The sequence below is a fragment of the Letharia columbiana genome, assembly GCF_014066305.1.
Source record: "Letharia columbiana isolate WasteWater2 chromosome Unknown Sc0000057_s0, whole genome shotgun sequence".
Lineage (NCBI taxonomy): Eukaryota > Fungi > Ascomycota > Lecanoromycetes > Lecanorales > Parmeliaceae > Letharia > Letharia columbiana.
This window is the reverse complement of record NW_023501101.1, coordinates 272,218-294,052: the sequence shown is the minus strand read 5'-3', so window position 1 is coordinate 294,052 and position 21,835 is coordinate 272,218. Positions and strand designations below refer to the sequence as shown.

The window sequence follows — 21,835 nt, the reverse complement described above, 5'->3', positions numbered from 1 at the left end:
AGTATGTCGGGCTGTGTGGCAGTATCAGATCAATGTATGGCTTCTTCAGTTACTCCGTCTCTGCTTCATCGATTTGGCGAAGAGCTTTACGATTCACCGAATAGATAACATGTTAGAGGAGAGGGCAATATGTTTCTCGAGCAAAGCACGCATTGCAGCCCCTAAACCTGTCTTAGGAGTGATAGCGTGTATCTATGTACCCTAGACCAGGAACCATGTGTACGGCATCGCAACGAAGGGTCGCGACTCTCATTTCGTGACACCAAGACGAGGGTACAAACAAAGTTCAAGCATTACCAGTTTTTGGAGTACATTTCTTCCCTCTTCAACTTCCAATGTGAGGTTATGGGACATTTCGACATCGGACTGCGCTGTGCTAAGTCATTGCGCCCTGCGGACATCTTGGATATGTGGTATTGGCCAAAGGCTACTCATAATCTGCTTGTATGTTCTTGGCAAACAATGCGACAATGCTAGAGAACACATACACGCGCTCATTGATCGATGCCCAACCGCTTATGCAATCACTGATCATCAAACTATGACAATCCCTTCGCAACCTCATATTCCTCAACTAGCCATCGTCTCACCTTCACTGTCACTCAGACTATCCCTCCTACCCCTTCCCCTCCTAAAACCCCCCGCCTGCAGCTCTCCCCGAATCACTTCCCAGACCAGGAATAGGATGGAAGTACGCCTTCGTACCCCTACTGTCCTCTGTCATCCCAGCATCGCTATTGGTCGCACTGTATCTGCTCTCAAAATCCAATGGCTCCATGTAGAAACTGCCCGGCATACTTCCTTTAGATCGATGATGTTTGGTTGGAGAGCTCTGTCTCGAGCGCGTCGGCGTGCTATCCGTGCTCGGCGCATGAGCATTCGGCCTTAGTGGACGGTGAGAGTCGGTACTATTGTTGGAGCCTGGCGTCTGGTTATAGAAGTTTGGTTTTTTCTTCGGCGACGGGGTAGTGGGAGTAGGCTCCGCATTCTTCGTAGGCTTGGTCCATTTCGAATCCTTCTTCTTGGGCGTATTGATTGGGATGTGCTGTGCTTGCGAGATATCATCCGAATACGTGGTGTCAGAGTACGCAAAGTCTTGGTTGAAGATACCGTCGGATTCACGATTGAGTCCTCCGACACGAGCAGGCTTCTCTTGCCGGTATGCCCGCATGTCGGTGTCTTCATTATTCTTGTTTCCCCTTGGCAACTTGTTTTTCCTTCCCCCCTGAGCTCCTGTCTTGAAGAACTTTTCATCCATGTCTTGACCTCCACCCGCTACCACGCTCCCTCCGCCCAACCTCGTGGTTCTTGTCGCTCCACTCAGTGTTGTGCCGTTCGGGCCCTTACGCCGCAGTACCGTAGACTTGTAGTCATCCCAATCACCTTTGCGAAATTTGATGCCACCATTCTTTGCCCAGAAGAAGAACCATATTCCGCCGAGGACGAGAAAGACGCCGATGAGAGCGAAGAGGGCAAAGAAGCCGCGATTGTCGATATGGTGAGGATCAACGGAGCCGGAACCGGGTTGGTATGCTGTGCTTGCTCGCTTTGCGATGTCTCGTGTAGCAAAGTATGAACCTGCTTGGAGGGGGGAGAGCGTGTCGGAGCGTGTAATGAGAGGTGAGGATTTCGAGGTCGAGGCGTGAGGAGAGGAGAAGAGGATGGAAAAATAGGAAGCGATTGGAGCCATGGTTGGTAGGGAGTAATGAAATCAACTTTTGAAGTGCTTTCGATCGCTGGAGATGAATCCGCTAGAGGCTGTCTGCCATTAGACGATTGTAAATATTGAATCAGTCCAATGCACGGTGTTGGTGAAGAGACAATCGGTCTGCGAATGGCAATATGGTAGGACTTTTGGTTATGCAGGCCTTCTCAAGTTTCATGAGCCAGCCCGTAAAGACTGAAAGATCAAGTGGTACAAGCTTGGAGGTTGTCGCAATGTGGCTAGGAGGATGATCTATTTACTTTTCGGTCGCCCCACGCAACAGCTTTAATGCCAAGGCTGCAGTCTTTTAGAAAAAAGCACGCAACACCATTGTAACTCGTACCAGCGCCATTATTAGGAATCGAACCTAATACGAACTAAATACCCCCACAACACTTTTGCCCTACAAGCTGTATTAATAACAACCGGATTCTTTCTTCCCACACGCCGACCCTTTTTTTCTCCGAAGAACGCATGTCACTGAGCCGATATCCCTTCCAAAGCTCGAATATGGGACGGTATCCAACGAGCTTATGAACTAAATCCGAAAGAAAGGCGAAATATACCACCGGGAAGTAGAATAAACACCGCTGCCATTTGTCCCTCACCTACCTACGAGCACATGAGACACAAGAATTTCAAGTGGATACTCAACTCAATCAGTCTGTCATGTGTCATTTATCTCGCGCCACAATCTCAACGCAAATTCCGCAAGCAAATGGTCAATAGCTTCAGAAATGGCGTCACTCCTTCGCTGCGAACTCAACGTCTTGCCTACACTTTCAGCAACTCGCCCACAGGGCATTCTCATCAAAATCTTTTCCCTACACTGGCAACATGATTTATTCCTTGCTAACTTTGCACTTATCCCTCCACGACTTCACATGTCCATACTTACGATAGCTCGTCAAATGGTCTATTATTAAGCACACAGGGCCATACAGCTATGTGTCTACTCGTCAATACGTTGGATACATTATTCATGAGAGCATGAGCTCTCCTTGTTGAGTAGCAACTGTCAATTTAAACAAGGTGATCGTAGCTTGACAACATGTGTATAATCACCAAGATAGCTTATAATTAGACAGCCTTTTGATACCCAATGAACTTCTCGCCAATCACGGTAGCAACTGGTATGAATCTACAGAACTTCTACACAGTCTATCTCAGCCAACATCTTCCATACAAAGCCTCCCTTGCAGTTTCTCCCATACAAAATCTGCTACCAAATTTTTTCCGCACAATTTCTCATACCAAACATCTTTCCTACAATTTTCCACGCAATCTCTCCCACCAGGAATCTCGCGTACAAATCTCCCACCAAGTTCTCCCATTCATTAGATCAGTGCGGAGACCGCGGACAACGAAAACGGTGTTGATAGAGTAGGTGGGCATATCTAAATGAGCTTGTATGTTGCTCCGGTCATACCTTGCCGCCGCCATCATCGCTTCATTCAGGCTTGCAAGTTCAGCGTTCAGAGACAACAAATACGAGGAGACTTCGAGCAAGAGCTCTATACACCATTTGCACTCGCCCACTCTACACTCTACAATCCACATCTTCCGAATATGACCCTCCGCGATGGTCCTCCCCTCCCACTCACCGCCACATCGATCCGGGCGCTCCAAAACCCAGCGATCTAAAGCCGGATTCCCCTCAACATCTCTCTCAGAATCCCGTAATTGGCGTAACCATTCCCACGGCGCCAACACGTCAAATCCGAGGTCCGCAGCCCGCGAGGCAGGCAGAGAGTGGCGCGTTAGGAGAAAGTGTGCGGATTGGAAAGGCCGAGCATGGAGGTCGAGGAGGTATCATCCGTCACCTTTGTGGCTCGTTTTGGCAGCGAGACCCGCAATATCCATCACGCTCACCGCGACTGTATCAATGCGCAGCTATGCACATTGCTCGTCCAGCGGGGGCAGCGCATGGATCGTGAGCGCCGACCGCACCATCAACGGAATAGCGTCGTTAACGCTCCAGGCCGCATGTGCGCTATCGCGTTTGATCTGGCCGATTTGGAGTCCATCACGCACTGGATGATTTCTCAGCGATGAGTTCAGAGCGGTCATAGTCGGTGTTTGCGGCATAGGTTAGGAACGGGTTGTGCGCTTCGGGCACGGGGGAGGTGGCGAGGCTGACGGCGGAGATAGAGGAGCTGAAGATGAAGTGCGCGGGAGTGGGATAGGAGGTGGAGCTGAAAGAGGTGTTGGAAAGTGCTGAGTGAGGGGATAAAGGTGGCCATAATAATGCCAGCCTTTAATGACAAGATGCGAAGACATAGTTTAGCTATGACAGTACCGTCCATTGACCTACTCCTCACTATTGATATCTTCCTATACACAATAAGAATGAGTTACGGTCATCTCCAGCTCCAAAGGAGAATACACAAGAAATATACCAATGATATATCTTACATCCGGATGTGTGAAGCGCCGATGTCGGCCCCAATCAGGAAAGAAGGAGTCAGAAGAAGATGCAACCCATGTAAGCTACAGTCTCAAAGTCGGTGTTTCGAACAATGATTGACTCTATCTATCCACCAAGCAATTGTGTCGATAACAGCAACGAGCTGAAGGTATTGAACATCACAAAAGCCTTTTTTGGGGTCCATAGATCCCGGCACCGCGGCCCAAACTTGGTCAGAGGTCTCGCGACTAATTCTGTCGATCCAGGTAGGCAGAAGCCTCTTGCCGTAGAATATCGGGTCTGGGCTGCATTCGTAGCATATTTGGCTACGGATCCAATGGGCATAAAAGTAAAAGACGCAAGTCCAGAATAGTCACTTCGAGAGCTTGGGAGACAGGAACAGGCTTCCATTGATGCTACAGAATATGTGACAAGAGTCCAAGTGAGCGACATCACGACTCCTAAAACTGGGACCACCGGACAGCTTAGGAATGTGACCCTGTGTGCGGCTGATTGTTTGGTACGGAGTACTGTAAGACGGAGTTTATGTAGAGATCCGACCGGTTCTGTCGTCAGCAGCGGCACCAGCGGGGTTGGGTAATCGTCCGTGTTGTATGTGGCACGCCGAGCGGACGTAGAGAGGACCGCATGTAACAATTAGCGGTGGAGTCGTGCCAGTGGACCACATGGATATGTTGTACCATCAATTGCCCTTTCACTTTGCTATACTATTCAAAGGCTGAGAAGATGAAATGCCGCACAAGAAAAGCATTGACGTTCTCACGTAATTGTGCCAGCTTTTGGCAATGATGTACGTCGTGCGTTCGAGAAGTGAGCTACTTGGAATAGAGCGAGGACACCAACAGATCTTTTTACTTAGTGCGATGTCGCTTGATCTATTGGTGTCCTCGCTCTAATCAGACAACGTAGAGATAGTCTGCCAATTCAATCGCTCCTTATCGCTCTTAGCTTGTCCAGTGAAAGACATGACCAATGAGAGAACCAATTCTCCATAATCCAATATTCAACGGGTTCTCCGCCGGGTATATCGTACATCAATCGAGACTCTCGACAAACCCATATGATTTTCCTTGAAATCGAGGCGATTTGAATAGTAAGATCTTACTTTCCGGGCTGCTGAAACCCGATAGACTCGTGATTCCTACCTCGGCCGCACGTTTACAGATTCGCTCGGATGGGGAGGCCAAAATTGAGCAAGAGGAAGGAGGAAGGAGGAAGGAGGAAGGAGGATGGAGGATGGAGGAAGGAGGAAGGAGGAAGGAGGATGATGAATGACATTGCTCTAGATCTTCAGTCTGTTCTGTCATGATGAGAATGAAGCTAATGAAGCCAACAATTTGGGAGTCTAGTACAAAGGATGTCAAAGATGAAAGGGTAAGGTACTTTAGAAGGTGCCCGCCTCCGCCGGAGCTAGGCCTGTCACTCCGCGGTCCGTCCCAAGATACAGTAACATACCTAGGTATGTTACTGTAGTGTACTGTACTATCCAATGCTATTAACGATAAACTTACCTTATATAAAGAGCTTTAATAGGGTAAGCCTAAGGTAATGGCTCTACCTCAAAACTCACCGCCTGCAATACCCAACATTCAACGGCCTTCTTCCCTCTTCCCTCTTCTCACTCTTCCCCTTCTTCCCCTACGCTTCTACACCCTACAATTCCTATTGGCTTATCCCCATATCTCCTGCTAAAAAACAAATCCGTATTCCTCACATCTGACATGGATACTTGCCACACGGCTACCCTCCGCGATCAGAAGAGTGCGCCTTCATATTCTTCTGGCTCTAGGAGCATTTCCTGCCCCTCCCCGTTCATAGCACTGGTAGCACCGATAGTCTCACTTTGAGCACGACCTTGACCCCAGCCCATTTGGAAAGAACTCTATTCCTAAAACTCATACGAGAACACCATTATGGGAGATAGTCAAATCGTGGAAGCCGAAGCTGGGCTTGGGCCGAACCAGGACCCCGTCGATGGTACGCTTCGTGATGATTTGGAGAGGCCGGTACTGCCTGAGAAATCAGAGTCGAGTTCAACCCCACCAATATCCAATCTGGCAAGTGTTGACGTCCGGGCACTCAAGAAACCAAAGAACATACATAGGCTAATGCACACGCAAAGGTCACCTGGGACGGTCCGGATGACCCTGCCAATCCCAAAATAAAATTGGACATACCGGCGCAAATGGACAGTCACCGTCGTCGTATCCGCCTACACTCTCATCTCGTCAATCTCGACTTCTATTGTAGCGCCTGCATTGAGCAGTATCGGTCCCGCATTACATATTCAGAGCGCATTCATCTCTTCGCTTTGTCTTTCGGTCTTCATTCTTGCATACGCCTTCGGTCCGTTCCTCATTGGTCCACTATCTGAGGTCTACGGTCGAGTTTTGGTGCTACAGCTGGCTAATTTGTTCTATTTGGTCTTCAACACTGGCTGTGGGTTTGCACACAACACTACTCAGATGGTGGTCTTCCGCTTCCTCGCAGGACTCGGTGGAAGGTAAAGTTTTTCGAATCAGGTGCCTAACAAGCAAGCTATCAAATTCTTTGGCTGACGACCAAGCAGCGCACCCTTTACAATAGGAAGCGGTATACTTGCAGACTGCTGGGTAGCTGAAGAGCGTGGAAAATCAACCGCTATCTATACTCTGGCCCCTCTCCTCGGTCCAGTGTTGGGACCTGTAATGGGAGGTTTCATTACGGAGAGAACCTCCTGGCGGTGGCTGTTTTGGGTTATCTCGATCGCTGATGGGGCTGTACAAGTTCTCGGCTTTCTGTTCTTGAGGGAAACCTTCGCGCCCACAATACTCGCCAGAAAAGCACAGAAACTGCGAGAAGCTAGCGGCAGTCAAGCCCGGCATACCAAATGGGAATTATCGGGTCGTACATTTTCCAAGATATTGAAGCTAGCACTTGTACGACCATTCGTTCTCCTCGGGACACAGCCTATCATCCAAGTCATTGCCCTCTACCTGGGTTATCTTTATGGTGTCGTTTATCTTGTCTTGACAACGCTTCCCATTTTGTGGACCGAGCGCTACCACGAATCTATCGGGATTGCTGGTCTCAATTACATCTCCCTAGGAATCGGTTACCTGATAGGGACCCAATCCACCGCCCGCATAAACGACACCATCTACAAAATCCTCAAGAAAAGAAGTGGCAAAGAAGTCGGCCGGCCGGAATCCCGCCTTCCTCTTCTTGTACCCGGTGCAATACTTGTCCCAGTTGGTCTCCTTTGGTATTTTTTTTTTTTTTTTTTTTTTTTTTTTTCTTTTTTTTTTTTTTCTTTCCCCTTTTCCCTTTTTTTTGAAACTAATCCTAACGGGTTACCCGCGCCGTTTTTGCTCTGGAAATACGGACCGTGGTTGAGGGTCAAGAGTCGATACGCAGCTGGTGGTGAAGAGCCATAGAGAAGCAGTCTGTGCCCGTCTTGTGAACTGAGTTGGAATTTGGTGAGTACTGCGATATGGGCCGCAGCGAACCGATACATAATCCGCCTCGCATTGCTCACTCATTTCTACGATCCATCCGGCCTAACTGTCACAACCATAGAAGTCATTAGCCACACGCATTGATACAACTATTTTTCGACCCAAATGTACCATACATCGTTTACTTTGGAAGCACACCGCCCAACTTAGCTCAACTGCAATCCGTGGCGTCTGCCACGTCGCCGGAAGTGTTTACAATGTCTCACCAAGGTAAGCCAATGAGCTGAAAGCAATGGTAATTTCCGACGGAATACTTTCAGGTAAATTGCTACGCACTCCCACTATGCAGTCAGCTTATCCTTAACTTGGAATGCTTACTAGTGATCTGTGTGGGAAGATGTATTGCTTCGTTTCATTCATGGCGTCTCATACCCTAGCGTACTAGACGGGTATGGGTTTCGAAATATTATTACTACTTCTTTCAAGCCGTCTCATCGGATAGCCTTCTAAACGGCTATGGGTTGCAAAAAATGAGCTATACTTCCTTCAAGCCGTCTCATCGAACAGCGTTCTAGACAGGTATGGGCCGCTGTCTACAATGATGGATAGTTCGCAATCCACCACTCGTTAATGACTCAGTCGAGCTTCGTACGCAGTGCACGCAGCCCAAACGCTCCATGGGCGTCCGCCTGACCGCTTCACTCATGACGCACGGACTTGTTCCATCTCTCCGAGCTCCTTGATAAAGGGTTTGCATAGCCCCCACTCGTGTATACAGCGCTGTAAGTTGAGTCTGTCCGCACCGTTCAGGGTACGGATTGGCCGAGAAGTACTACTGACTCGGATCAAACAGAGAATTCGACGCCTCCTTTGTCCCGGTAATGATCGCTTTGATGAGATCAGGAGGTATGATGGCGCACTGGCGCGAAGCCATGAGTAAGATATGCCTTCCGTGTTGACATTTCTCTGCGCATCTTGCTAAGTTCTCCAAGGTCAACCATCAAACCTATGGCGTCCGCAACAATTCTATACCGGGAAAATCGGCGCGTTGCCTGAAGATGCACCCGGCTCGACGGCCTCAGACTGGAAGAAGGAAGCTCATGCCAACGGAAAGGCCGAAACCCTTTTAGCATCTTCCATTGCCGAGAAAGCGGTAAAAGATTCACATGAGGAGCCGGCGGCCGCACATCAAACGCAGGCTTTGATGGCAGAGGTGACAACACAGGCTCAGCGTTCATCGATTCCCGGGACTCCCCAGGTCGTACTAACCAATCCGCATACTTCTCAAGCTCCGGCCCCTACAGCTACAACGCCCCTCGTCCCGGTTTCGGCACCGGTATCTGCGGCATCGGCCATTGCCAGCAAGGACGATTCGAAAACACCCCGTGTGGTCACGTTCGAGATCCCTGCGTCATCGGCCGCTCCCAACAAGGACGACTCGAAAACGCCCCGTTTCGTCACGTTGGAAATACCTGCTTCGCTGGCTTCGCACCCGCCCACTACGGTCCCGGCGAACGATGTCACGGTGTTTGCTTTGGAAGGTTGATTTGTTCTTTGGGTTTGTGGGAGTTTTGGTGAGCCGGGGAATGCCAGGAGTAGTCATGGTGAAGCGGGGAGAGGAGGGGAGGGTGAGGCTGGCCGTTTGCTTGCGTATGTTCGAACATGGTCCCTGCTTTTCAAGAGCGTAGAATGATAGACGGTGCTTTACCACTCATGCGGCTTATAGACGGATTGGTTTTGTCATAGAACGGGGAGCGAAAAATAGCACGGATTAATCAATAATAGTCCCACGTTTCAATTCCCAAATTTCTCTACACCGTCATCTCGTTCACTATCACATCCACCTTTTCCTCCGTCTTGTTCCCTCCTATACTACCCAAAAGATTCTTCCCTGCACCAACACCATTACTCTTCTTCGCATGAAACTCTTCGTACGTTCCCAGTTTCTCCTTGTTATCTTCACCATGTGGAAATCCCTCGCCCTTCAACCTCTCCATCCGACACGCGTATGGAAGCTTCAATACATACGCAAGACTGAACCTCGGACACTTACTCTGCGCGCCCGGCGCGGGAAACACACGATGCAAATTGCTCCTCAAAGCGCCTCCGGTCCACTGCACCATCGAGTCCCCAAGGTTGACAGTCGTATGGCCGGGTTCGGGCCGCGCACGTAGCACCAGCCGTCCGTGTCACCGAGGACCTGGAGTCCGCCGGCGATGTTGAAGAGCGCGGTCGCGCTGCCGTTGTCTGGGTGGCCCATCAGGCTTGGTCTGAGCCGCTGACGCTTGCCGTGGTGGCATGTGCAAGAAGCGGAGATTGCTTGGGGACCGTTCTGTAAGAGTATGCATGCATGAGAGGGTCTGAAGGGGAAGAGCGAGGTGCGTGGACAGGTGGGTGAGGATTGTGCCGGTGATGCTGTGCATATGCTTCGCGCATGAGGTTACGAGAGGCCGGCTTCTTCTCGAAGGCGGGCGCGTTGCTGTTGGGTGGTACGAGGGCGAGGAGGTCGTCCGTGGGAAGTGAATCAATCTCGCAGCGATCGGGGCGGCCGTCTTCGATTTTGGTGCCTCCTATCGGTTTGTAGCTGCAGCGCGTAAGTGAAAGGCCCTTTGACGGTATGATAAGACAAAACGAGAATAGTATTATGAACACTGAATTCTGACTCACATATGGCGGATTGAAGAGTCAAGGGAACATCATTCTATTACAGAGCGTGTGCCACTCACCCCAACTTCGACGGTAGCAAAGGAAATTTGGATTTCTCCGCCTCATTCAAGGCATAGAAATCCTGACCGATGTTGAACCCCGCTTCAGTTTCTTTTAAAATGGTCTCTCCTTCGGTACACCCTCTTAGATCCAGCAGAAAGAACCCAAGGCTGGCACAGGCTTCGAACAGAGCTTCCGACTCGGCTTCATCCCCGGAGAATAATTTGCTCAGCTCCAACCGTTGATGCGTAACCGTAGGGAGATCGTCGGGGAAAGGTGGGGATTTGGCAAAGCTTTCGGTGGTAGGCATGGCGTCCTTTCTGGATCTGGGCGTTAAAGTAACGAGATGGAGGCGTATGACTCCAGAGGGGCGAGTATTATGAGAATCGAAAAGTCTGGAACAACAAGACAGTGCAGTTGAGCAAGAGACAAGGTGTCAGGGTTTGAATTGTGATCTGAATGATGCATGTAGTGCACTCGCAATATGGTTAGAATACTTGCTATGAAGAGCTCAAGATTTCTAGGTACTGTGAAGCTTACCTTATATGGTGGTGGCAAGGCCCGCTAGGTCTAATCGGGACGCATGGTGTTTTTTCAGACTGGGAGGCAAGGTAGGCGGGAACTGTGACATACCTAATGACGCTTGAATCGAGGAAGCCAGCATGTGAGGAATCGACACATTCTTGAGTGTCAAGAGGCGTGGCAAGCTTTTGTCATTGTCTCGCAGATCGGGTGGGCACGGATCCTTGGAAGATCCTTCTGCTGACGGCGCTAACTCTGTGCTGGGGATGGTTTGTAGAGTGCAGACAGATGAGTGCTTCCAGGAGCAACATGGAAGAGCCTAAGGACATAGTAAAACTTACGAGTGAATCTCCAATTACACACTGTTGAAGTACATACACAGAGAACCAAAATCGCTCGCTTGCTGCAAAGTGATATCAAACGCTTCGTAACCAATCGTCCAAATCGTCCTAGGCCGTAAATACATCTCTTCGTGTCTCATCCTCCCCGAATCGTGACATTATGTGAGAAATAAACCGAACCAGCCGTTATGATGTTGCTTTTATAGGTCCCTCCAACTTTTAGTCAGATGGCCGAGCCAGCAAGCACTAGACCGAGAAGAGAATCCGAGATGTGATGAAAATCCAACAATTTGAACCAACTAACAGGGGATTGATATGTCCGTACAGCCGTAATATATCGTTCCTTCAGTCTGTGTTTTCCCTAGACGAAATCCACTCGTTCACCTCTAACTCTGCTGCTGCCTCCGAGACTTCTAGTCCTAGTCATAATCCGCTCTCGGACGATCCTCGGCTCTGGTTCATTCTCTTCATTTTCCCTCATCTTCATGGGTGGTCGACTCGTAGTTCTCGTCCGCTCAATCGCAGTCTCGCTCTGACCGTCCCTGTCGGAGTAGTGTTTGCGGCTCTTCTCTCGGCTTTCGCGCCCAGCTGTTGTTCTCCCTCGGGATCCGATGCTAAATTCCATTTCTCCTTCGTCTTTTTTATGGCGGACGCTGATCCTCCGACCCTCCATACCACCTTTCAGGTCGACATTGACGTCGTGAGAGGCATCAACGCGCATAGAGAATTTTTCATTCTCGCTTGGCCGCCGGGACTTGAGATCACTCCCAGCTCTGCTTGTCTTGCTCGTCCTGCTCTTCCCGCTCTTTCCACTCTTGCGACTGCTCGTTTCACTACTTTTGCTGCTTGTATGTGTCTTCTTTCGCATGAGAAGGGTCGGCGAGATTGGAATATGATTCGATGTTCGACCGTTTCCTCTGGACGCTTGGTATGCTTCGACCCCGTCTGTAAGCTCGTTGAAGGATTCGTGACCGTAGACAGTGGCTCGCCGCCTGCGCTTTGCCGCATCGCTTTCGATATTAGTACGAACCATGCCGCGCTCGATGCTATGGGTTTTGGGAACTGTTTCGTTGCTCGTATTGCGAGAGAGTCGTCCCGCGCGCTCATGTGCGCCGTGGCTTTGTCTGACGGGACTCTCATGGCCCACATGTGCCGTAGTACTCTCATCTCGTACAGTCCGGCGGTGAGTAAGTGTAGGACGACTCTCAGCAGTTACGGCATGCCGGATAGCTGGTCTGCGATCTTGGTGAGACGCAGTATTTAATCTTGGTGGTGGTGGAGCAGGAGGAGGCATGTTGTAGTAATCTTCATCGCGTGCAGAGCGTTGCTCTGGCAAGGCCCGTGGGCACTCACGATGCGACAGTTGGCGGGATATCGGCCGCGCAGAGGGCTGAACAGGAGCATAGACTGGCTCTACGTGTTCGATGATTGGCGTAGTTGTATAGAGCACTGACTGAGGGCGAGAGGGAAGGTGGTCATCCGATGTCCAATGTCGTGGGCGCGGATGAGGCCAGTTCTCGTATGGAGAGGGCTGAGAAGTATAGATTTGTTGAGCTTGGTGGATTGGCTGTGGTGGTGGGAAGTATGAGGTTGGGTGCGGTGGGTAGGAAGGTGACACAATTGGAGCGGTGGGAGCGTAGCTCACGGTCGGCGGAGACTCAACGTATATAGGCTGTGGTGATTGGATATAGAGAGATTCAGATGCCACGCCGGCGTACAAGCTTAGGGGTCGTTCTCGATGGTATGAAAGCGAGGTCGAGGCTCTTGGTCGAGAAGGAGCGTGTTGGGGTACCTGTGCACGTCTCATCGGTTGTGATACTTCTGGGACTGGCGCTCTAGCTTTCCCTGTCGATTTACTGGGGTGGTGAGAGGTAGCGTGGCGCGCCTTTGCGACGCAACCTCTGCAGCTGCATGACTCCTTTCGCACAATCTCCTCCTTCCGGCTATTCGAAGCAGCCTTCTGTGAGAGTGGTTTCTCCGGGCTTCGTGACTTGCTATGAGGCTTTTCCTCTCCCTTGGTGGGCCTCGTCTTGCCTGCGACGGCATGTGACTCAGCTCTGATGGTGTCTAAGCCAGACTTGGACTGGAGCGATGAATTTGTGCTCCCTAAGGTTGCGAGTGTCTGACTTGAGTGTCCCGAGTCGCTGAACTCGTCGCGAGCGACTTGAGGTTTGGTGCCGTCCAGCTTGGACCGTTTCGCGGTAATGTTTGCTGTTTTCCTGGTTTCTGGCACCGCAGTCTCGGACTCATCATTGTAATCTTCAACGCACGCAGCCTCGGCGGCGCGAGTATTGGATGGCTTATCTGCCATATAATGGAGCCAGCCAGGGCTACAATGGTCAGCGCAGCTGCACCAATTGTGCAAGGCTGGCTTAACAGAGGCGTCGAGTATGTAATAATGAGTTTGAAATGAGAGCAGAGCGATCTGGAGCACTCGTAGTCCGCGGCTTAAATTTGGGAGGGCCTACGGCTAATCGATAAGCCCCTCTCCACACTCCAACATATATTTCTCAATTCAATGATGACGGTGGATCGAAGGATTCGAAGGATGGGCTACAGAAAGTATGAAATCTTTTGTACACAAAGACCCGGGCATTGCGTCCTGAGCATTTATTGTTACCCTTATGTTGGCATGGGTACGGACTACAGTTACTCGAACTCAAAGATCGAGGAGCATCCAATAACCAATTGAACGCGCGAAAGTTGTCTCGAGTACCTTGATTCACCGCGTCGAGCCCATTGAGTCACAATAGTGTTATGTGATACATTGGGGCTATGGCTGCCTGCGCTAACGGCTAACAGGCTGGCAGCACGTTCCTCAAAGTAGCCCTGGGCAACGGAGTCCTGCATGAAGTTTTACTCGATCAAGCACGCCAACTACGGGCTTTGACTGTCATTTACTTGAATACCTAGCCCTGGTATTTGATCACTGTATGATGCAGAGAGCAGTTGTGTTCACACATGTGCAATGGTAAGTAGGTATCCCAACCATTAAACGTTCTATCCTGCGTCATCTTAGATGAGGAGGAGCCGGCTGATTGGTTTGCATGCCTAAGATCGTTGGTGTCCGACTGGATAGAAACTTCTGTAACGGCGATCAAGCCAGTCAGCCCGTGCATGTCGTGCTCCACTCTAAAGAAAGTTCTCGCCATAGACCGGGTCTCTTTGCCCTCCACTCTTGCAACAAAAGCAGAGAACTTGTTACTGTTCATTCGCTGGATCGAAGCCTACCAAAGTAGAGTCCGAGTCGTTTGCATCAGTGTGCCTTGATTTGACTCTAGAAGCAAGAAGAAGCGAGTCCTTGTAGCTAGACTAGCGAATGGTCGGCCATTGGAAACTTCTGCCCTACCATGCAGAGCGGACGATCACGGGGCCTCTAAAGTAGTACCGTACCCGTGGAGGAACAAGCGGATTGGAACTTGCCAACGCACAATGCCCGCGGATCGGTGGAGGTATGACATATATGAACACTGCTGCCTGAAATCGTTGAAGAGGTTTGTACGTTTTGAACATTGCAGGATACGTTGTTCGCATCCAAAAGTGGCGTCAGCGTGTCTGGAATGGCTATGGTGCCCATATCAGGAAGGTCACTATGAGTCCAGCCAATGCCGAATTGGTTCCTTTACCGACTTTTCCTTGAGCCAGCAGTTGTGCCGTTGCCAACACCGGATCTTCGGCCGTTCCACCGCCCTATTTGAAGTAATGGCAGCGTATCATAACGCAGGTTTGAATCAGGCGGCATTGATGTCCACTGCCTTGACCCATGATCTTGACGAGTTCTTGCTCTGCATTCCGGCAGCGCCAACGGGTATCGTAAGCAGTGACTAGGCTTCCATCACATTCTAGGCATCGTCAGCATTCCATCGCATCGAATTCTTCCAGCAAATTGCTTACCTCTCCACAGGGTTCAATCCCAGCAGCTTCATGCCATTGTTCAACACCTGCCTCGCAGCTTCGTATAAAGCCATTCGCGCTTTCTTGACTTCAGGCTCACTACCCACGACTTGCAGAACATCATAACTCGAGCTGAGCATGTGGGTCATCTTGAAGAGATACGTCAATACAGTGGTGGGCTCTAGAGTCTTCAGCGTATTCTGGACGACATCTGGCCATGATGACAAAGCACGGACAAGGTTGATGGCATGAGTTTCGGTAAGGAGGGAAAGATCCGCAGAATTGAGATCTTGTGGCGTCAAGCCGGCCTTTCGGGTGATAGAGCAGAGACGAGCGTGAGCGTATTGCAGATATGGACCTGTATCTCCCTCGAAGGACGTCATACGCTCTAAGGAGAATTCATAGTCATTGATACTTGAAAGAATGTATCAGCACAATTTACCATCAATTGGGTGTTGTCCATGGAAAATCATACCGTTTGCCCTTCATATCTTGCACCATGACCGCAGTAATGCCAAGGGTATCTGCCGTCTGCTCGGGGTCTGATACTTGCTCGTACTTCTTCTCATTCATCTTCATCACCTCGTGCATCTTCTCGCCTACGTCACGCAGAATGTCGTCCAAGAATTTCACAGTTCCCCTACGTGTACTCATGCCTTGCACCATGCCGAAATTGACGTGCTGACATTTCTCGGAAACCTCGTTGTTGCCCATCAGTTCCAAAATCTTGAAAAGCTGTGCCACGTGCATATCTTGCTGTGATGATATAACGTAAAGCATCTTATCGAAATGATACAGCTCATACCGCTTCACCGCTTCACCGATGTCGCGGGTCAAGTAGAGGGAAGAGCCATCTGTCTTTTTCACTAAAGCTTTGCCGAGCTTCTTGGTGTTTTTATCTTTCGATTTGGTCAGGTCGACGATAACAGCGCCCTTGGAGTTTTCCGACAGACCACTCGCCTCCAACTGTTCGACGGCACGTTCCATCCTTGATTTTTCCACTTGAGACTCACCAGAATAGATGTCAAAGTGAATATTCAGACGGGCGTAAGTCCTGTTATACCTCTCGATACTAAGATCTCGGAACCGGGTCCACGTAGCCAATGCGTCTTTGTCTCCATTCTCCAACTTCTTGAAGTATTGCCGTGCCTTTTCATTCACACTCTTGGCTTCCAGATCTGCTATCCGCTTTTCAAGATCCTTGGTGACCTTTTTGTGTTCTTCAGCCTGTTTCAGCTCCTCCTTCAACTCCTTGATCTCATCCTCTTCTGGCTTCGAAACCTTGTTGATCTCCACATAGATGTCGAATAGATGACCAATCGGGTCCCTTTCCAGCTTCTCTTCGCTGCCGTACATCTCGAATGCATTGGCAAGTAGACCATATTGCCGTCCCCAGTCGCCAAGATAATTTATCCGAAGCACTTTCCATCCTGCCGCCTCGTAGAGGTTTGCCAGGAAACCTCCGATGATGGTACTCCGTAGATGCCCAGCGTGGAATGGCTTTGCTATATTTGGAGAGGAGAACTCGACTATGATCGTTTTCTTGCTCGACGCGTCTGACCCGTCCTTCAATCCCAGCTTGTCATTCGTTCCAAATCTGCTCTTATTCTTGAGTATTGAAGGAATGACGAGCTTCGTCAGTGATTCTGGTTTGAAGTAGAATTGAAGAAATGTGCCGTTGACCACGGGCCTGCCAACCAAATCAGACTCAGGGAACTTCTCCGCGAACTCTGTGGCCAGTTCTCCAGGCTTCTTGCTTTGTATTCGTAGTGCCGGTACTGGCAGCCCTAGATCCCCCTTTTCGAATGTCTGAGTCCATGCCAGCCTCTCAAATATCTCACTCGCGGGTTTGCCAGTGATGGGCGCTAAGGATTCTGAGATCGAGTGCCGGTAAAGATCGACTGGGTTGATGTGTGCGGATGCCGCTTGGGCGTCGGTAGAGGTGTGTACGCTCGCCATGGCTTTCGTGACTGTTTCCGTTATCTTAGGATGTGTATTACGTTGTAGAATACACCTCAACCACAGACGGAGCATCCAGAACACCAAGTGAGTCAGAGCTTCGATTGACGATGACTCTGGATTTTCTTTGACTGTTCATGGCCGAAGAAAAGCCGACCGCAAGCTCCGCAGGGCTGGGCTCTGCGCTAGCGTCAATAGCCGAGAGCGCTCGACAACTTCACATCATCCTGGTTGACTCGTTGAGCCACCAGAGCGACTCGCCAGTTCACGATATTGAGGAAATCGAGGTGAAGGGAGAAGAATTGAGAAATTTTACATCAAGAGATCCTTCTAGCTACACTAATAATTCCTACTGATGTTGTAGCTACCCCTCACAGTGGCAATGGCTAATGGCCTTGGCATGGGTTTCACATGCAACATAGATAGACCTCCTACACCTATCCTACATCCTTCATAGAACATCATAATTGAATGCTATTCTACATGCATATAAGACCACTGAATGCACCCATTATCCAATAGGCTCTACTGTAAGGTTACAGTACTGCCGGTCAGACATCGCCTACAAATGCGGAGATAGAGCACAGCGCAAATATCTGCCTCGAGGAGGGGATCTGGATGAGCTGTTACATCACTACTTGGAAGAATCTTTAACTTCGAAAACCAAGTTCGGGAAAGCGTTTCTTGCCGATATATAAAAATCAATGAGTACCTGCATTGCCCCAGTGAAGGAGACCACCAATCGAGGCTAGCTTTCCAACAACGCTATTAGTTGACTCACACTCACATCCCGTTTCATGTCCCTGTCCGGCTAGTCTTACATCTCTACCGCTTAGGCAGCACTCAGGAAGCACTCGCTAATGGACGTATATTAAGGCTCCTCTCCTTGGTCCTGCCAACTTTTCTACTTACTTCTTGTCTTCATCTTTGCCGTTCTTTCACAAATCTGTACACCAATTAAAGAATTTCCAACAACATGAGGACCGGTACTCAAACCATGTGTGGCTGTTACTATGTGCCGTCTATTAAGGCATCCAAGACGAAGAAGTATCTGCCCCAGGTTGACTTGAAAGCTCACACCATCATACTATCGACTGCTTCTAGGACTGTGCTCTCACAGACCTTTGTCAATCCGTCTTCAAACACCGATGTCAAGGAATGCAAATATGTCTTTCCGCTTTACGATGGGGTGAGTGTTGTCGGCTTCACATGCCAAGTCGGTTCTCGTATCATCAATGGGCTTGTCAAGGAGAAAGCGAAAGCGAAGGAAGAATACGATGCCGCTGTGGAACGTGGGGAGACCGCAGGTCTGCTCGAACAAGGCCCGACCTCTGATGTCTTCATGACTAGCCTCGGCAACATTCCGGCTGGAGAAAAGCTATTAGTCACTGTTACCTACGTCGGCGAGCTCAAGCATGACGTTGGCGCAGATGGAATACGCTTTACAATCCCCACAAGAATCAGTCCGCGGTGAGTCTGATATTCCGCGGGATCCGGTTTGATTTTTACTGCAATATGACTTCTAGACCATGGTTCGACCGCCTGACTCGTTGCACTTGTATTACGACATAACTTCTATCTCGAAGAAATCAGGCTGATTTCGAAACCCTACAGTTATGGCCAAGCTGGGATGGATCAAAACGATTCAACAGTCTCGAAAGGAGATATCGCCATCACAGTCGACGTGAACATGCCTGAGGACTCCGCCATTCAAGAAATACGTTCGCCAAGCCACCCGATCGCTGTGGCCTTTGACAGGACTTCGACTAGCGAGTCTCAACCTCCGCATTTGTCGAGAGCTTCTGCTACCTTGTCTCTTGGCACAAGTACTCTGGATAAAGACATCGTTCTGGAGATCATGCACCAAGTACGTTATATTGGAGTGAATCCTTCCTATTCGAGACCTCTTTCTGGGTCGTCAGGGATATTTTGGGAGCGGGAAAAGGGTTCCTGGTTCTCAGACTTGTCTGACGAGTCGACTTTGTGTTCTGCAATTGGATTATTTTCCTCTTTGTGCTCCCTAGACTTGTCTTAAGCGCTAAATCTGTTTCTTACAAACCGTATGCTGACCTCGTAATCAACGTCAGGATAGCGGCAAGCCCAAAGCTCTCCTGGAGACCCACCCTAATATTTCCGGACAACGAGCTCTAATGGCAACGCTTGTCCCCAATAACCTTGTGCAGCAGTCAAAGCCAGAGATCATCTTTGTTGCGGATCAGAGCGGCAGTATGAAAGGTGCCAGGACCAAGACTTTGGTCGCTGCTCTCCGGATTTTTTTCAAGTCGTTGCCTGTTGGGATCAAGTTTAACATCTGCTACTTTGGAACCCATCATTCATTGCTTTTCCCAGTGAGTCAAGTATACGACCAAATGTCCCTCGAGAAGGCCCTCAAGTCTTTGGATGGACTTGGTGGGAAGTTTGGCGGTACCCAGACCCTTAATGCAATCAGAGCTTCGGTCGAATCCCGTGATGATTCTCAGCCTCTCTCGATAATCCTTGCTACCGACGGCGATATCTGGCAACAGCAGGAGTTGTTCGATTACCTCAACGACTCGGTGGCCACGAGCAAGAAGAACTTGCGTGTCTTCGCTCTAGGTATCGGCAATTCAGTGTCTAGCGCTTTGATCAATGGTGTTGCCCGAGCTGGCAATGGATTCGCCCAGTCCGTTGGAGAAGGAGAGAAGCTAGATGGAAAGGTGATCCGTATGTTGAGGGGTGCGCTCATTCCTGACTATGGCGCATTTACCATGGAGATTCAGTATCAGAAGGACGAGGACGAGGACGGATTCGTGATGGTCGAGCTAGTCAGTGATAGCCTTCGTGTGTTGGAGCTCGATGAGAATGATTGGCCGGACGCACAGCTCGACGAGGAACCCGCTTTTTCTGCCGAGACCACGGCTGGAGGGGAAAAGGACGTGGAAATGCCAGATGCTGACGGTCAAGCCCGCTATAACCATCTGCCTGTTGTGCCAGCACCAAAGCTCATGCAGACGCCCCAAATTATCCCGCCTCTGTACCCTTTTAGCCGTACCAACGTCTATATCCTGATCTCACCAGGCGCTGCTCAGGGCACTGTCAAGTCAGTCGTCCTGAAGGGCAGCTCTGCCGAGAACCCCTTCGCATTAGAGATCCCAATCGAAGTCCTCTCCGAGCCTGGCGAAACTATTCACCAACTTGCCGCCAAGAAAACAGTTTCCGAGTTGGAAGAAGGACGTGGCTGGCTCGTGCACGCCAAGGATGAGAATGGAGTTTTCAGTACGTTATGATTTCCGAGGCGATTCCTTTTCGTTCATGCTTTTTAATGTGTCGTCAGACATGTCTCAAGATTTGTCTGCTCCCGAGACATAATGCTGACTCCGAACCCATCTAGTCAAAGAAAAATACTCCGTCCGCTTTCAATCAATGGTAGAGCGCGAAGCCGTGCGCCTCGGCATCCAATATCAGATCGCTGGAAAGTTCACCTCTTTCGTTGCCACTGAAACAGACCCTGAAAACCCAGAGAACACTGTCTCACGCAAAGCTGGTATTGTCGAGGAAGCAGGAACTAGTCCATCGGTGCTCTATGGTCAGTCCGCTCAACCCAGAAATATGCCATCATTCGGTGCTCTAAGCAGTGTATCAAATTTCGGTGCGCCAGCATCACGTGGATCGCCCGAGGACTCTAGGTCGCACACACAAGGATCGAGTGGACTGTTCGCGTCTTTCCAGCGCACGCCAGCACCCGATGAATCGATTGGCTCTGTGCAGCACAAAAAGAGAGCATTCCACAGTCGTATGTCCACTGGTGGGAAGGCACCGCGCAAGCAACTTGCCTCAAAGGCGGCCCTCAAGATCCCGCCAGATCAGCTCGTACCATTCTCAGCTGAGGTGGCTCAGGATGCTTCAATTCATGATGAGGGGAACGCGAAGCCGGAGGATATAGATCCTTTGCAGAAGATCATTGCCCTGCAGACTTTCGAGGGTTATTGGAACTTAGATGCTCCGTTGCGGGAGGTTGTGGGTTTGTTGGCACAGCACAAGGCCCCTCAGGGCGTGGATTCGAAAGCATGGGCTACTGTGCTGGCAATTACGTTCTTGGAGAGGAAGACGCCAGGCGACAAGGAGGCATGGGAGATGGTAGTCGATAAGGCTAGAGGATGGTTGAAGGACATGGAGGCGCGAGAGGGGGGGGGATTTGAGGAAATGTGGACATTGGCTGAGCAGTTGGTTGTGGGGGCAGACTAGAAGCACTGTTGCGCAAGAAAAGGCCTGGGGTGAGCGAAAAGGCAGGACGGTGGAGTGTCAAACCACGGAAACGAGCAGATAGCCGGCTGTTGACTAGCGATAGCTGCTTTACCATGATATGACATGGCTGCGAAACCCGGCAGCATCATTGCACTCTCGCGCCCACAACCTTGGTCAAATACTGGCAGTAGACCGGTGAACATGTCGACCTCAATTCTGAAGGAGGTGCTTGCAGGACTGGAAGGAGGCGGGGGGCACGATTCGGCTCATTTTCTCCAGACACTTCCGTGTCTGGACCCGTTCTCCAGAAAACAATACGTCCAAACATAACGCCCGTTGAAACAAGGAATTCCACGCGAAGTTCTTCATGCTCTACGCTCGATCATCTTAGAGCTGTTGGTAAAACCACTTCAGTGATACTCCTACAAGAGAACTGGGCGGTAAAGAGCAGCAGACTTGTTAAAGCAGCTAGGCAATTTCTGCAGGTCTTTGGACTTGACCCTTTGGCTTGCAAGTGAATTGAGATGATCCGTCAGGTTAAGGGTCCAATAATCTTACTTTACTTTAAGTTTCTAATCCGAACGCGCATACAGAAGTAAATGTACGGTACATGTAAAAA

At 50.0% G+C, this 21,835-nt stretch overlaps 6 protein-coding genes across 6 annotated transcripts; 2 read left to right on the top strand and 4 right to left on the bottom strand.

Annotated features, from left to right (window-relative positions):
* Window positions 1-631: 631 nt before the first annotated feature.
* On the bottom strand, window positions 632-1,690 carry HO173_011199 (uncharacterized protein; the record flags this gene model as incomplete). Its single annotated transcript, XM_037313081.1, has 1 exon — window positions 632-1,690. The coding sequence occupies one exon, from the start codon at window positions 1,688-1,690 to the stop codon at window positions 632-634; it is 1,059 nt and encodes a 352-aa protein (XP_037160130.1).
* Window positions 1,691-6,046: 4,356 nt separating this feature from the next.
* HO173_011198 (uncharacterized protein) lies at window positions 6,047-9,116 on the top strand (the record flags this gene model as incomplete). The annotated part of the gene is made up of 6 exons (XM_037313080.1): window positions 6,047-6,202; window positions 6,256-6,268; window positions 6,327-6,636; window positions 6,703-7,363; window positions 7,702-7,840; window positions 8,563-9,116. The coding sequence occupies 6 exons, from the start codon at window positions 6,047-6,049 to the stop codon at window positions 9,114-9,116; spliced, it is 1,833 nt and encodes a 610-aa protein (XP_037160129.1).
* Window positions 9,117-9,381: 265 nt separating this feature from the next.
* HO173_011197 (uncharacterized protein) lies at window positions 9,382-10,586 on the bottom strand (the record flags this gene model as incomplete). Its single annotated transcript, XM_037313079.1, has 4 exons — window positions 9,382-9,684; window positions 9,741-9,902; window positions 9,959-10,154; window positions 10,297-10,586. The coding sequence occupies 4 exons, from the start codon at window positions 10,584-10,586 to the stop codon at window positions 9,382-9,384; spliced, it is 951 nt and encodes a 316-aa protein (XP_037160128.1).
* A 914-nt stretch (window positions 10,587-11,500) lies between these two features.
* Window positions 11,501-13,450, bottom strand: HO173_011196 (uncharacterized protein; the record flags this gene model as incomplete). The annotated part of the gene is made up of 1 exon (XM_037313078.1): window positions 11,501-13,450. One exon carries the CDS (start codon window positions 13,448-13,450, stop codon window positions 11,501-11,503), a length of 1,950 nt encoding a protein of 649 aa, XP_037160127.1.
* A 1,524-nt stretch (window positions 13,451-14,974) lies between these two features.
* Window positions 14,975-16,992, bottom strand: HO173_011195 (uncharacterized protein; the record flags this gene model as incomplete). Its single annotated transcript, XM_037313077.1, has 3 exons — window positions 14,975-14,981; window positions 15,034-15,447; window positions 15,509-16,992. 3 exons carry the CDS (start codon window positions 16,990-16,992, stop codon window positions 14,975-14,977), a joined length of 1,905 nt encoding a protein of 634 aa, XP_037160126.1.
* Window positions 16,993-17,968: 976 nt separating this feature from the next.
* HO173_011194 (uncharacterized protein) lies at window positions 17,969-21,216 on the top strand (the record flags this gene model as incomplete). The annotated part of the gene is made up of 4 exons (XM_037313076.1): window positions 17,969-18,462; window positions 18,607-18,859; window positions 19,080-20,247; window positions 20,363-21,216. 4 exons carry the CDS (start codon window positions 17,969-17,971, stop codon window positions 21,214-21,216), a joined length of 2,769 nt encoding a protein of 922 aa, XP_037160125.1.
* Window positions 21,217-21,835: the final 619 nt, after the last annotated feature.